We start from the raw sequence: 15,284 nt of genomic DNA, 5'->3' as shown, positions 1-15,284 counted from the left end.
TCTGAGTCTTCGATCGAGACAAACGCATCGATTTCTTCATCGGAATTTGTGACGGCAAATTTGAACGAATCTAATTTGGAAATGTTGCCATTTGTCGATAATATTGAGCCGCTGGCTTGGCCCGATGAAATTGCTGAGTACGAAGGAAGGTATGCTGAAAAAGTTCTGGTTTTGTTTTGTTTGTTCTTTTGTTTTAACTTGTTTTGATGCAAATTTGGGCTATTTCTTGCAAAATATAATTGGGCTATTTATGGGCTACTTTAAAGGTAGCTCGGGCGGGTTTGCAGGCTACCCATCTAGCAACACTGGATGGGATGGATGTTGGTGTTAATAAACAGGGTTGCCAGATTGGCCTTTTGGAGGCCAAATAACTCAAATTTGGCTTCTTTTTTCCATGCTTGGCCTCAAAAAATAAATTTGGCCATTTGGCTTCTTTTTGGCTTCTTTTTGCTTCCCACAGATTTTTAATGTCATTACTACTAAGTTTCACAGTTCTTTCACAAAAGATAAACGAAATGGTTTTATTCTGTCACTACTTCCCAGGCTCTTTGACGTGTATCTGCCATTCGTTGTCGTTATGCGTTCAACATGCTTTTGAAAAGCTTCTAAGATCGTAATTCTCAAAGTACATATATAATACAGAGAGCAAAGTATTGGTATCAGTAAACGACGTTGAATTGTTGTAAACAAAATCTTTGCAATTTTCACCAAAACATTGCCGTAACACAACTTTAGTTTCCGCATATTCACTCTTCGAACACATGGTGTGGCCTATACGAATTGAAATATAAAATTAGACTAAAAAATAGTTTACACTAAAGCATTTTGAAAAACAAGTGACAAGTCATTGCAGCCACCTTCATTTATTTTCCTCTGAGATTTTGCTTTAAGATTTCGATGTAAATCGAATGTCTGCAACTTTTTCTGAATTACACATATTATATTAAAAAGATTCTCCTGTGATATATCCCTTCCAATGGTCTGAAACTTTTCAAGAACAACTTGATATAATCTCAGCCATGATTGGTTCAAGGTACACTCCGCAATTACACTATAAAAAGGCATGTCTGATTTTTCACTATTGACAGCAAGGGCAGTTTCATAGCAATCTCCGTTTAAATGAAATGTTGCTCGATTAGTCACAGCTGACCAAGTATACACATCCTTCAGATATGTTTCACCAATACACAATAGTTTCATACATAAATGGGTCATTTTTTGGAATGGTAGCTTGTCAAAGCTTAGGCAACATTGAATGAAAAGATGAATGATTTAAACGAGCAAACGTTGACAATTTTGGTAAACGATATCCCATCGAAATGTTTCACAACATGAAATAAAAAACTTCACAATATCTTCAGAAAGTGCATCAACATTCTTTTCATTCTGCAGTATATATATGATGAACTGCTCTAGACAATAAACAATGAGACTTATTTCAGGAAACATATCACGTGACCATTTGTGCGAGTGTGACGTGGCAATTCCTAACGTCTGTAATAAAACAAACTTTGCTCTTATTATGTTGGTTATACGGTCTGATTCACTCATGTCTAGCTCATCCTGAACGACATTATAAAATGTCAAAGTCAGTGCATCACGGTCTTTATCAATATCTAAATAATATTAAAAACAAAAGAAAAAATATTAGACATTTTAATTTAACGAACTATAAAAAAAACTTTTTTATCGAGTTCTTCTCGAGATACATGGCAAAATAATTGTCAAATACTGATTATTCAAACAATGTATAAATACGTACAACGCATATTGCAATAAGTTCAACCATCTACAAAACATTAAGTCGAGACAGCCACTACTATCGATATCATTCACATAGTTCACTTTAAGCTAACCTGGATAACGACGACTTTCAGATTGCCCGTCATTGAAGTGACCGGTGAGAAGGTATAATATATCTTGAGAAAAGTATTTGATTATTTGAGGACATTTTGGTACTTTCGATAGATCGATTACAGTAATGTTATAACCATCAGAACACAACATGAGAAAACATGAATTGTGAACAGCAACTGAAAACTTTTGATGATAGAAATTTCTTTCTGAGCCAGAGGAAACATTGGAATTTTCAGAAGGGTTATTTTCTACAAAGGTTCTGAAAACAAACAAAGAAAGTTGCTCGCAAGCAAAGTTCTCCAACTCCTAAAGTTACAAACAAAAGTCGCTTGACATGCATGACAAAAACTATAAAACGAAAGAAATGTATTTATTATTTTGTAGGCTTCAAACCAAAATATAACATTATTTTCTTTGTATTTCAACTATTTACAACAGTTTAACGAAGAATATCAAACAAGAAAAATAATTCAAAGAGATTTAACGTAATAATAATCACCTTAAATCAACACGAGGATGTAATGAAATAAAATGACTCGCTCCCAGTTCAACACCATTTCTAATGAACATTACTTGAAGAGGTTCGCCATATTTTGTTGTTATAAAAACTCCACCATTTCGAGTAATTCCAATCAAATAAAGGCAATCATTGCTCCAGGCATGGGCGCAAGATCACTTACCCACCAATATCTAGAAACAAATACAAATATGAAAAATAAATGTGCAAATTGTTAGCTGATATAAAATCTGTATAAAAGGGCTGCTATAGACAGTGGTGACTACACGATAACCAGGTTGTGCCTTTGATTTAACATATAATGATAACAACCTGCACAGGATTGGTGTTTCTGAAAATCAATTTTTTAGGGTTTTTTGTAATGTTAAATAAAGACTTTGTTGTGGCGAAAAAAAAGAACTGTTTCAAATCTGAAAGACACTATACCACTCTACTCATCAGGTGTCAACGTCTGCTAAATGTGAACATAAAATTACACGATGGTAAGAAAAAGCTAGAATCATCTCTAAATTGTGAGATGATGCTTAAAACAGAGATAAATTAAATTGACGGTAGAGGACAAGACCAGTCAACTTTAATAAATACAGATTCCATGACGCATAACTGAAATAACGAGCGACATTTTTAAAAACTCTAAAATTATGGTCGGAATATGAATTGGCACAGTGAATTTTACTCAAAAGATGTCTACCAATCGCCGAGTGATTTTCACTCCTAAAATCACGTTTTGGTTGCTGTCATACAGGAATAGTTTTATTCCTGACAGCGGAAGCTGGTACATTTTATTTTATTGTATCACTTAACCTTTAAGAAGTTATAGCCATATAGCGACCATCACTCATATTTAAATGTCCCTCACAATTAAATTTCAGTTACACGTCATGGAGTCTGTACAAATTAAGTTGACTGATCCCGTCCTCTGGCAACCAAAGGATAATTTATCTCTGTTTCAAGCGTTTTAGAGATTACATTAACTTTTTCTTACCATAATAAATATCGCATGATTTTGAAGTTCTCATTTAGTAGACGTTGAAACTTGATCACTGAGTCTGCCGAAATCCATCGTGTCTTTCAGATTTCAAACTGTTCTTTTAGAACTATTAAGTTTTTGTTTTGACCATTCACCATGGTATTAGTTATTTTTAAAACAATTTTTCAAATGTTTCCAAGACTAAAATTATGATATTTGTTAGTCGTCCAATGATCTCAAAAAGGCTAGACCTTTCTTTGTTTTAATAAACATGAAATTTATCCCCGTTCACTATGCAAAAGATTTGGGAATGACATTTGATTAAAACTTTTACTTCGATGAGCGTGCTACAAAAACCATATCATCTTGTATGTCAAGTTTAGAGCATATCAATCTCGCGAAAAAATCTTGAATAAAAAATTTCAAAAACAAGTTATTCGACGTCTAGTCTTGACAAACGTACTACTTCCATTTATCGCTATGGTTGGATAGTATTATATAGATTATTGTTGAGGACTATTGCAATATGAAGTGAAGCATTATTTATAATGATTTTAAATGTAATGATTTCTTTTACCTTCCTGTTGACGTATTACAACCACCACAAAATTTCATGTTTATAATACAGGATGTTGAATGAAAACTTGAACAGAGCAACAGTCTTGTGTCTTTAGCAAGTTTTTGATTTAAAATAACAGCCAAGATTTGACCGTCAGGAGAATATCGACACACGTAAATACAACGTCCTTTAATAAGTCGGGTAGCAGGAGTTATAGTGTACAATGGTCGACTAAACGATTGCCATAAAATATCGACTTTCACATTTTCTAGGACTGTACGAAGTAAAAAAGAACTATTTGATAAAGAAAATTATCTGTAAAGAAAGTGTACAATCATTATTCAGCAAAACATGTTTGGCTAATTTATGGTAATTATTTTGTACATATAACTATGGATAGTGCAAAGTTAAAAACACTACATTTTGACTGGTAAGAATAGTATATGTATCGATACACAATAGCCTTTATTCTAAGGTGTTGAAATCATTATGATTGTTTTCATTTCTACTTCCGTAGCTAAAAAATAGTTGAGAAATTATAGGTGTGCATCATAGGAAAGAAGACAGTCCACGATACGTGATATATATTTAGACAAATGGCCTTTTTAGAACCTCTTCCATTGACATGACTGACCTTTCTTGTTTGTATAACAGATACTGTGGATTAAATATAGAATCTTTCAAGAGTAAGATTACACTATTGTTATCACAATTTACCCCTCCCACAAATAAATCCTGTGAAAAATAAGAAGTAATTGGAAATAATTAAAATGCAATGATGTAACTTCATGAACGTATTTATGCTTTAAAACCGTTAACAAAATACAGACCGAAAAGTATTACAAGCAATTGTCTTGCAAATGGTCATTTTATCAATTTAAGTATTTAAGTATATGCACACTGTAGCCAACATGAAAAACATTTAAATGTTTTATTAAATATAAAAGAAGTGCGCCATTCTATGTACATAAATTTAAACTCACCAACAGTGATCTTAGATTTGAAGGATCTGTATTTGGATTTTTTATGATAAATGCAATGAGCGGCAGTGAGGACATGTCTGTCACTGATTAAAGTACCAGTGCATGAACTTGAGATTCGAACTGCAGCATTATATGGTATTGTCTCTAATGGAACCTGATTGTAGGTAGTTGCGAATGATGATCTTTTTAGTCGCTCGGGTTTTATGTCGTTTTCCTCAATAAGCAACTCCAGATCCAAATTTGATAATAAACTGTATGCTGCTACATTGTCGGTAAAAATCTTCCATGTTAGTTCTGTTTCTTCATCATCTTTTGCCTCGTTTTCCACTATTAAGCCTTGAGTTGCCTTCAGTTCAGCAAACATCAGCAAGATAACAAACATTAAAGGAGCAGCTACAATTTTTCGCTTTCCAAATTCCAACATCTTCTCTCACACAATATTTTCCTTCTAAAATATGTTGTTGAGTTCTAAATCAAAATAATTTACTTTATTTGTCGAGTAAACTTTTAAATTAGTCGAATTCAATATTCTTTCATTTCTTGTAATGTTTTGTTCTTGAGATAAAGATTTATATTTCCGATGTTATATATTCATATAAGCGATAAGAGCTTTGCCGTTGATGAAGTGCTAACGAAATGTGATTACGTTAAAATTCACTTGACTACTTATATACCATTGGCACTAACAGACTTGGGTATGGTTGGAATTGTATTCTTATGACGGTGAAGACAATTATCATTTTGAAATTCCTAATCAATCCATGTATAAATTACATGACGATTTTGGCTTCCTTACTTGGTATTGAAGTATTTGTTAAGGCCTTTATTCAACCTTGGGGTACATGCTAACATTACGACAACACATAAAGCAAGCGACAGGTAGGTTATTCTAATCGTGGAACCCTACGCTCTTAAAATGACAGAAATTTAAAAGAACCATTCAGATCTCTTTCAGCTTGTCAATCATCTAAAATAGCAAGAGCCTGGACACGCGTGAGTTCAAACATAAATCGTAAACAATGCTTTTCTTTACCATAAGCAAGTGGTGGAACAAAATGAAAATTTATAACAAACCGTTTTAAGATATGGTTTGTTTTAGTGAAAACATTTCCATAATGTGCTTTTGTTGAAACTGGTAATATATCATCGACCGATCGGAATGTTAAAAGTTTATCCCTTTATGTCCATATTCAAGTGTTGAAGATTGTTGCTCGAGCAAATTGCTGGGGGATATGGTCAGTTCATGCTGAGCTTCCATATGAGAAGCCACCTTTTGTAGCTTTAAAGATTTTTTGTCGAAATTATCTGAATTCGTAGCAATGAGTGAGTCAAAACAACAATATAGTTACTTATATACAAAATAAAGCAAATTCCGAAGAGGGACATCTCGTTTTCTTGATATTCAAGATATTACAAGAGTTTGAAACAAAATAATGTGTAATATTTCGTCTTTATTCCAAAGACATCATCAGACTTATGGTTTACAATGCAGGCTGCGAAACTTTTATATATTTACAAGCGGAAATGGCAGTTATGTAATTAGAGAACTATAAGACTAAACAATATACTAACATTAAAATAGAGATAGTTTCTTACAAGCTTTAAGACCACTATTAAGTTGTGGCATATCGCGTTTTATCATAAGTGCTTCTAAGATGAGAAGTTGATTAGGATTATTATTTTTACAGTGATATAATATTTTGGTGTTACTAGGAATCAAGTTACAAGGATTGAGTAGCACGTGTGTGAGATCGAGGTCGGAATCAGCGTCAGGAAGTGAGAAAAGGTGTGAGATGTAGTTGGCGTCTGGACAAATGAGTAAATGTTGTGAGATGGCACTAGAACTAGGAGTTACTATCGCAAGGGAAGTGCTGCCCCTCCACCAAGTAAGGTAAAACAGTTTGGAAACTGCTATTGCGTGTTTTCCATCATTTATCATTCCATTAATTAATCCCGTACGGTTTATTTTTGGAAATTTGTGTGATATGAAAGTAATATGAATTGCAACACTTTTGCAGGCAAGCAAATTTTCAATAAATTATTGCGTCGCATCGTTCCAGTTTCATTTTATTTCATTCTATTCATCTAAACTTTAGATAATTTTAGAACTGCAATCGCTCTACAGATCATAAAGAAATCGTTCCTTACCTTGAACAAGCAGTTGGTACTATGTAAGATGAACACGGGAGAGGAAGCTTAAAGTCAAGTTTCTCACTTGTAGAACCATCATCGTACTAAAATAATAAATACACAAAACTGGATACTTTCAACATTAAAATAAGGGATCCAAGGATAGTGCAAAGTTTAAAAAAAAACTCGTACATAATTTGAATCAAACGGAAAAATGTTTCATACATTTATTTCATTTAACATTGAAAATATTTCTATAACAAGGTATCGTCTAAATAACCTCATGTTTTCCATGGTTTACATGTGAGCAATTTTAACATTGAAAATATTTCTATAACAAGGCATCGTCTAAATAACCTCATGTTTTCCATGGTTTACATGTGAGCAATTTTAACATTGAAAATATTTCTATAACAAGGCATCGTCTAAATAACCTCATGTTTTCCATGGTTTACATGTGAGCAATTTTAACATTGAAAATATTTCAATAACAAGGTATCGTCTAAATAACCTCATGTTTTCCATGGTTTACATGTGAGCAATTTTAACATTGAAAATATTTCTATAACAAGGCATCGTCTAAATAACCTCATGTTTTCCATGGTTTACATGTGAGCAATTTTAACATTGAAAATATTTCTATAACAAGGCATCGTCTAAATAACCTCATGTTTTCCATGGTTTACATGTGAGCAATTTTAACATTGAAAATATTTCTATAACAAGGCATCGTCTAAATAACCTCATGTTTTCCATGGTTTACATGTGAGCAATTTTAACATTGAAAATATTTCAATAACAAGGTATCGTCTAAATAACCTCATGTTTTCCATGGTTTACATGTGAGCAATTTTAACATTGAAAATATTTCTATAACAAGGCATCGTCTAAATAACCTCATGTTTTCCATGGTTTACATGTGAGCAATTTTAACATTGAAAATATTTCTATAACAAGGCATCGTCTAAATAACCTCATGTTTTCCATGGTTTACATGTGAGCAATTTTAACATTGAAAATATTTCAATAACAAGGTATCGTCTAAATAACCTCATGTTTTCCATGGTTTACATGTGAGCAATTTTAACATTGAAAATATTTCTATAACAAGGCATCGTCTAAATAACCTCATGTTTTCCATGGTTTACATGTGAGCAATTTTAACATTGAAAATATTTCTATAACAAGGCATCGTCTAAATAACCTCATGTTGTCCATGGTTTACATGTGAGCAATTTTAACATTGAAAATATTTCTATAACAAGGCATCGTCTAAATAACCTCATGTTTTCCATGGTTTACATGTGAGCAATTTTAACATTGAAAATATTTCTATAACAAGGTATCGTCTAAATAACCTCATGTTGTCCATGGTTTACATGTGAGCAATTTTAACATTGAAAATATTTCTATAACAAGGCATCGTCTAAATAACCTCATGTTGTCCATGGTTTACATGTGAGCAATTTTAACATTGAAAATATTTCTATAACAAGGCATCGTCTAAATAACCTCATGTTTTCCATGGTTTACATGTGAGCAATTTTAATATTGAAAATATTTCTATCGCTAAAGTTATAAAGACAGCTGGGATGGAAAATAAAGTTTAGAAGCAAGAAATATTCAAGTTCTTATGGAACTATCAAGCCACCCCTCAACCATTGGTCTAAATATTTATCAAACGCACTTCTCTAATAAGTATCCTTAATCTTTTTGAAGAATTTACTCCTGAAATTATCACCCATACATTCTGAAGAAAACATGGCTGTTGCATCGATGCCACAATTTAAAGCCATATTTTTATCTATTTTAACAACATTTTCATTGTGCTCGTCGTTTGTAATAAAGTAAATGGTTTGAACCCGGGAGTATCGTTACATGTTTGTAAATGTAGATCGTCCAGGTTGGTATAGTCCTGAGAAGGACTGTTTTTGTTGTTGTTGACTGACGTTTCGACAACCTTAGCGGTAGTCATCTTCAGAGTCAAAAAATGATTTTCATAAAATTCTTACGGAACTATCGAACCACACGCATTGACCAAACCCCCACTCACCCACTGTCCAACTGTCCAATAAAAATCCGTCCGCCCCAAATAAAGATAGAGTCCAAACTAAAGGAAGACGTCTTGAGGAAAAATGATGAGAAGCCCAATGTGTACCGATTACTGTTAATAATTATTAATTATTAATAATTAATTAAATATTATTCAGCCCTCCCATTCAAAAGCATTCAGGTAAAGTATAAACGTGTCTGAATTGTGTAGACCGAAACGGTGGCCTTGTAAAAACGATTCTTGCTATCCAAACTTGAAGAAATAATGTGAAAATAGTGGTTCAGTTCATTTGTAATGTATTGACTCAATGCAAGTGGTAAATGTAGCTGTCTTTTCTGTTTTTATGATTCAGCACAAACATTTCTCTGACGAGCGCGAAGCAGGGACGCCGGAGCAGCAAAAGGGCAGAAGGGGCAAGCCTTTGTGGAAGGGCACATTAGTGAAATATAAAAAAATAATCTTATATTGATAAACAGCAAAGAGATGTGCTACATGCAATACACTGTACAGAAGCACATGTCCACAGTGTTGGTCGATAAATATTAACGATAATATAACTATCAAACGATGTAACGTCACTAATTCACAATTTGTCATGTATTGTATTTTCCAAAATATTTAATTCTTCTTTCATTATGGGCAATTTGAGGTTGTAAACAGCCGGTCATACCTTGAGAAAACCTTTTTTCATGAGTGAAATTGAAGTCACTGAAATTATTGTAGAGTTTTCTTGCGCGACGAGGTTTTTTAGCGCGACAACGTTCGCTACTTGAAGCTCTGCTGCTTGATGCAGATGAACTCAGTTCAGAATCACTTGTTGAGCTAGCGACAGTGTAACGTGGTTTTTGCTGTCGTTTACTTTTTTTCGTATGTTTTCTCCTTGAAGAATGCTTTCGTTTAAAGATCTTGCCTTGTGCAGTGTAGTTTGTATTCGTACTATGTTTTTGTGTGATTTTACTGTCTTTGTTTTTCATTGGCGTTAGGTTCATGTTAACGTTGAAACTTACTGCATGGCCACCCGGTTGCATTTGCTCATATTCTTTAATTCCTACAACACCTACACCACCAATCTCGTCTTGCAAAGTTTTCTTGCATTTCGCTAGAGTTATTCGAAGTTGTTCAGCGTCGTTTGTAGTTTCTGCGGGAATTTATTGTTGAAGAACTGGCGCAAAATTCTAATATCGCGAAGAAGTTTTGGTCTGTTCATTTTATATTCAGCATTAATTTTCATCACCTGGGGGTTAATGCTTTTATAAATTGGTGCTCACTCTAACTTTGAAAATTATTTACACCATCTAATTCTTCTTGGAGTTGCTTAATAGTCTCGTGTTTTTGTTTTATCTTGAACTTCAATCGATTCATGTCCGCAGAATATTCGGGACGTTTGTCTTTAAGTCCACAATAAGTAAACGCGGAACATTTTTCAAGAATACACGGTTTAGTTTGTGTCTTTCTGTGACCTCGGTGGTGGCAGTTGCTGCAGATGACTTTGTAATTACCCATCATTGGTAATTCAGGAACATTTAAATTCATTGATTCTAATTGCACGTTCATCTCTTCCAACTCTTGTTTGTTGTGATGAATTGAGTCTTCGATTGTCTTTCGCCGATTTTCCAATGAACGTTTAGCGGGTATACTTGTATCCTATTTCAGATAGTTAAACGCAACATTATAAATTTATACATTTATTTTTATTGTGACTACAAAAACAATGACGAACGAAAGTATTCAGTTTTAAGAAATATGTCACTTTACGACCTACCTCGTACGAAGCAGATGGATTTTCATCCACGTCAAGACAACTTTTTGATTGAGATTTTGAAAATTTTAATAACGGTAACTGCTCCCGCAGCAAACCGAGATGAAATTCTAAAACTTTCCTTGCCCCAAGCGGCAAGTTCGTATTCTTTAAAAGATGATCAAGATTTTCATTACTTAACAATTTCAGCGACAGTCGTGAAGAAAATTCATTTTCTTTACTCAAGTTCAGTACTCACTTTCAGTACTCAAGTACTCAAGTTCACAACTTCAGTACTCAAGCACAGAACAGATACATATGTATCCATTCTGTGACTAGATATGTATCACAGAATAGATATGTATGTATTCTGTGACTCAAGTACACATGTCAACTCAAGTTGACAAGTTCATAACGAATATTCCATATTTGGAAATGTAACTGGCAACAGTAGAAAGTAACTTGGCAACCGCCATTTGAAAAGCTAACTTAAATCGACAAGGTAGGGGCTCGATATAAATCATTAAAGTGGCAAGCACTGGCGACGCAATAGCACTCTCGTTGGCTCATTCATTCACTTCATGGGGATTTAAATTTAATGATGAAAGATATTTTATTGACTAAACTCTTATCTTTACATTCCAGGAGAACTTGAGCTTTGTCGACTTCGTGAGACATATTTGACTCATCTGTCACGAATGACAAATGTTGTTCAAAACTTCCGCTCACACTAGGAACTTTTGTCGATCACACTTGTCACGAATAACAGGTACGCGCGGCAAGTTCACCAGTGTGCGGCGGGCTTAAGATAGCACAACTAAATCGTTGGATTATTAATTCAGCTTACATGCACATGCATCAAAAAACATCGGTATGTAAAATTTGTAAATAAAGTTTTGTGAATTATAAATATATTGTGAATTATAAGCCACTTGTGAATTATAAATATATTGTATGATGATTCGCGCGCAATGGATTTGGCACGAATTTTAGTTACTCATATGTCTTTTAACTTTGTTACAGTCATGGCAATGCAAATGGGATTCTCCCCCCGAAGAGGTTTTTCATTATTCCTCACAACATGTTACAGAATACGATAATGAAGTTTGCGAAGTAAATGATAATGGCGTATCGTGTCCTACTCGCCATATCTGGCTGAAATTTGAAGTATTGACTCCGCCACTTTCTCCATGTCGGGATAGTAGTTGTCCATCATCTCCTGTGTGCCTAAGTTCGAGCTCCATTGACACATTACAATGTGTCTCCGATATCATAGATGGGGATAACTGCCGAACATTTGTCGAGCTGGAGCACAATTGTGCCAACTTAACATCAAAACTCATTCAAGATTGCATGTGGGGAAGTCACTCATCGCAAGAAAAAAACAGCAGCAAACAAGTAGACAACGCGTACGACACCCCTGCTCACCTCCTCCACCTTTCTATCCGATCGACACTGTTGGGGCAGAATGTGTGGACCCTGCGTCCGTTTTCCCCCATCTCATACACACTCAGGATTTCCCGAATGGTGAATCGTCTTCAGGTATTAAATTTTCGACAAGACCGTCGAATAATTCTGCCCCGAATATAGTCAAACAAAAATGCCCCGAACCTTGTAGCAATATCAATGAAAACAAAAACACAGTTAAAGCTCTTCGGAACAACATTCAACCGATCGCCAAACGTCCGAGAATGAATCTTAAACGACAACAACAAGCGAACAAAGAAAACAAAGTGGAAAGCGCACAGAAAAGACCTGACTTATCTATTCGGCTTAATGTAAAGGACAAGAGCACAGATGACCCGGAATGCAAGCGAAATGTTCACAACGCCCTCGAACGCAAGCGAACAAACGATTTGAAGTACAGTTTTCAACTTCTACGCGACAGCATGCCTGAACTTAAAGGTTTAGAACGAACCCCCAAAGTGGCAATACTAAGAAAAGCAACGGACTGTATATCAAAGCTAACTTCCGAACAGGAACGATTACTTGAAGACAAGACGATGCTCGAGAAACGAAAGCAGTCACTACATGAAAAGTTACAACGACTAAAGCAATTATCGTAGTTAAAACACGAACACGAAGGTCGAAGGTATAAACCCCGAACAGTTGCTGTCTATACGTCAAAGTTTTATAATATGACAGTTGTCTGGGCTTAATACCAACATTTCCGTTTATATTGGTCTGGTTTTTCTGCTTTTTGCGTTCGTAAAACACAAAATATTATATTTACAGTCAGAATATAGGGATGCACTGCACAAAATGAGTGAAATACGTTGATTTTTTGGATGTATTTTGATGTTGGTCCAACGACAGTGATCGAGATCATAACAGATTTGCATACTTGTTAAAAAAGCGCGCGAAAGATGTCATAATCCAATACACAACTTTGGCGGTTTTCATATATGTGGAAACACGTGTTTGCTAAAGAGAAAAACTCGGACAAACATGGCGGAGTAATAGACCTTTTCAAGGTTATCGTAGCCATATTGCAGGGGGTGCAAAAACATTGGGCCGAGCGCGCGGTCACGCATGGAGTCCATATAAATTACTAATAAATGCGCAAAAATTACCCTTTTACATATTGGCCATTTCTTCCAAAAATATTTTTCAAACTCGTCCATTTTAATAGTAGAATTATTATTTGCCATTTTTTATACATGTTAGTCAAATTTTGTGGTAATCAAAAAGCGGAAAGTTAAAGAAAACATTTGTTTTCTTTGAACAACTTGACCGTCGTTTGAGCGATGTTCTTGAGTTCGCAAATGTGCGGAACTCATAAGCCAAGTCAAACGAACTAAACCCTTAACTAGCCGAGTAGCCGTGAGCAGTCATAGCCGAAATGGTAAAAAATGCGCGTTGTGCAGTTGGATATTGCGATAATGATAAACGCTATCCTGATTATCAAGTTAAGAGGTCTCACGTAGAAAGTTAGTTTTTCATAAGTGGCCCAAAGATCAAGTACTTGCTGAAATTTGGCGAAAACAAATTGCAAACAGCAGAGCCGATGACTTTAACCCAAAGCCTGGTGCACAAGGTACTTTCGTTTGCTCAAATCATTTTCCCTTGGGAAAAGAACCCCAAATAACCGCGAAACGGATTATCCTTCGGTTTTTATTACGCTATCAGAGTACGAGCAATCGAGGACTCCGCTTAAACGTAAAGGAAGAGAAACATGGACGACATCAAAGCGTCCTCATCAAGCCTATGACACCGAGGATTCTCATTCAAGTTTTGATGAAAATCCAGCAAAATCTGAGGCATCTTTACTCCCTGTCCCTTTGCAATTTGAACAGTTGACGAGAGAGTATGATGTAAGGTTTCACACCGGCCTGCCATCGACTAACAGTTTTAAGTGTGTATTTGAATACTTGCTGCCAAAAGCTAGTAATATGCAATACTGGCGTGGACCCACACAGACACAAAATGAAACAACCGCGACTCCAAAAACACCATTTCAACTGTTTGCTGGTAGAGGTTATAGATCTGGTCCAGCTCGCAAACTATCACCACAGCAGGAGCTCCTTATGTGTTTGATGAAGTTGCGTTTGGCATTACTTGTTGATGATCTGGCTTTCAGGTTTCAAATATCATCTGCTACTGTTAGTAGCACGTTTATAACTTGGATTAAACTGATGTCCAAGGAACTCTCAGTTCTCATTATATGGCCTAGTAGAAATCAAACTAAGAAAACTCTGCCAAGTTGTTTCCGAAAGCTCTATCCAAACGTACGATGCATCATTGACTGTTTTGAGTGCTTTACTGAAACCCCAAGTGGTCTAGACCTAGCAGCTACAATGTGGAGTGAATACAAGCACCACTACACATTGAAAGCTTTGGTAGCTATAACTCCAAATGGAGCAATTTCGTATGTTTCACCTACTTATGGTGGAAGGGCCACAGATGTCTTTATTGTTAAGAATAGTGGATTTTTGGAACTTTTACAACCTTTTGATGAAGTGATGGCTGACAGAGGGTTTAAGATTAGAGAAGAACTGATGATGAAAATGTGTAGACTGTGCATACCACCTAGCAAAACTGTATCTATGCAGATGCTTCCAGATGATGTAAGAAAAACTTCAAGCATAGCTAATGTGCGTATATATGTAGAACAAGCAATTGGAAGAATGAAAAATTTTAATATTTTGAAACATGAACTTCCTATAAATTTACTTTCCCTAAGTGATGATATTGTAAAAGTGTGCTGTGCTTTGTGCAATTTCCTTCCCCCTTTATGTACATAATTATTTACAATAAAATGCATGAAATACACTGTTTACATGAATATAAATGAGAAAATACACTACAAAAAACATCATCTTGTAAACTCAAGATTTGAGTTATAACAGCAAGAGACAAGATTTAAAGCTATATTTCAAATTTATGTCAGAGTCATAGTTTCGAAATACTAATGTCTAAATAAAATAAAGTCTAAATATAGCTTTAAATCTTGTCTCTTGCTGTTATAACTCAAATA

At 34.9% G+C, this 15,284-nt stretch overlaps 3 protein-coding genes and 1 long non-coding RNA gene across 4 annotated transcripts; 3 read left to right on the top strand and 1 right to left on the bottom strand.

The window, feature by feature from the left end:
- Positions 1 to 1,249: 1,249 nt before the first annotated feature.
- LOC124459191 lies at positions 1,250 to 2,097 on the bottom strand. Its single transcript, XM_047008712.1, has 2 exons — positions 1,857 to 2,097; positions 1,250 to 1,616 (listed from the first exon to the last, which is right to left on the bottom strand). The coding sequence occupies exons 1-2, from the start codon at positions 2,005 to 2,007 to the stop codon at positions 1,273 to 1,275; spliced, it is 495 nt and encodes a 164-aa protein (XP_046864668.1). The 5' UTR covers positions 2,008 to 2,097; the 3' UTR covers positions 1,250 to 1,272.
- Positions 2,098 to 2,335: 238 nt separating this feature from the next.
- Positions 2,336 to 4,687, top strand: LOC124459194. The gene is made up of 2 exons (XR_006953499.1): positions 2,336 to 2,438; positions 4,176 to 4,687. It is a non-coding gene; the product is annotated as an uncharacterized LOC124459194 (long non-coding RNA).
- Positions 4,688 to 12,093: 7,406 nt separating this feature from the next.
- On the top strand, positions 12,094 to 13,055 carry LOC124459186 (myc proto-oncogene protein-like; the record flags this gene model as incomplete). The annotated part of the gene is made up of 1 exon (XM_047008705.1): positions 12,094 to 13,055. A coding segment is annotated over one exon (780 nt), but the record flags the coding sequence as incomplete, so codon positions are not given.
- Positions 13,056 to 13,649: 594 nt separating this feature from the next.
- LOC124459176 lies at positions 13,650 to 14,991 on the top strand. Its single transcript, XM_047008697.1, is given in 3 exon segments — positions 13,650 to 13,737; positions 13,832 to 14,637; positions 14,640 to 14,991. Coding segments are annotated over 3 exon segments (981 nt in total). The 3' UTR covers positions 14,727 to 14,991.
- The last annotated feature ends 293 nt before the right edge of the window (positions 14,992 to 15,284 follow it).

This window comes from Xenia sp. Carnegie-2017, unplaced genomic scaffold (assembly GCF_021976095.1).
Source record: "Xenia sp. Carnegie-2017 unplaced genomic scaffold, XeniaSp_v1 HiC_scaffold_7, whole genome shotgun sequence".
Classification (NCBI taxonomy): Eukaryota; Metazoa; Cnidaria; class Anthozoa; order Malacalcyonacea; family Xeniidae; genus Xenia; species Xenia sp. Carnegie-2017.
This window is presented reverse-complemented; position numbering and strand designations above follow the sequence as displayed.

Coding starts and splice junctions, on each gene's coding strand:
- LOC124459191 (XM_047008712.1), bottom strand. CDS start 2,007: ATGTTGTGTTCTGATGGTTATAACATTACTGTAATCGATCTATCGAAA. Junction 1,617..1,856: donor TGAAAGTCGTCGTTATCCAG/GTTAGCTTAAAG, acceptor AATATTATTTAG/ATATTGATAAAGACCGTGAT.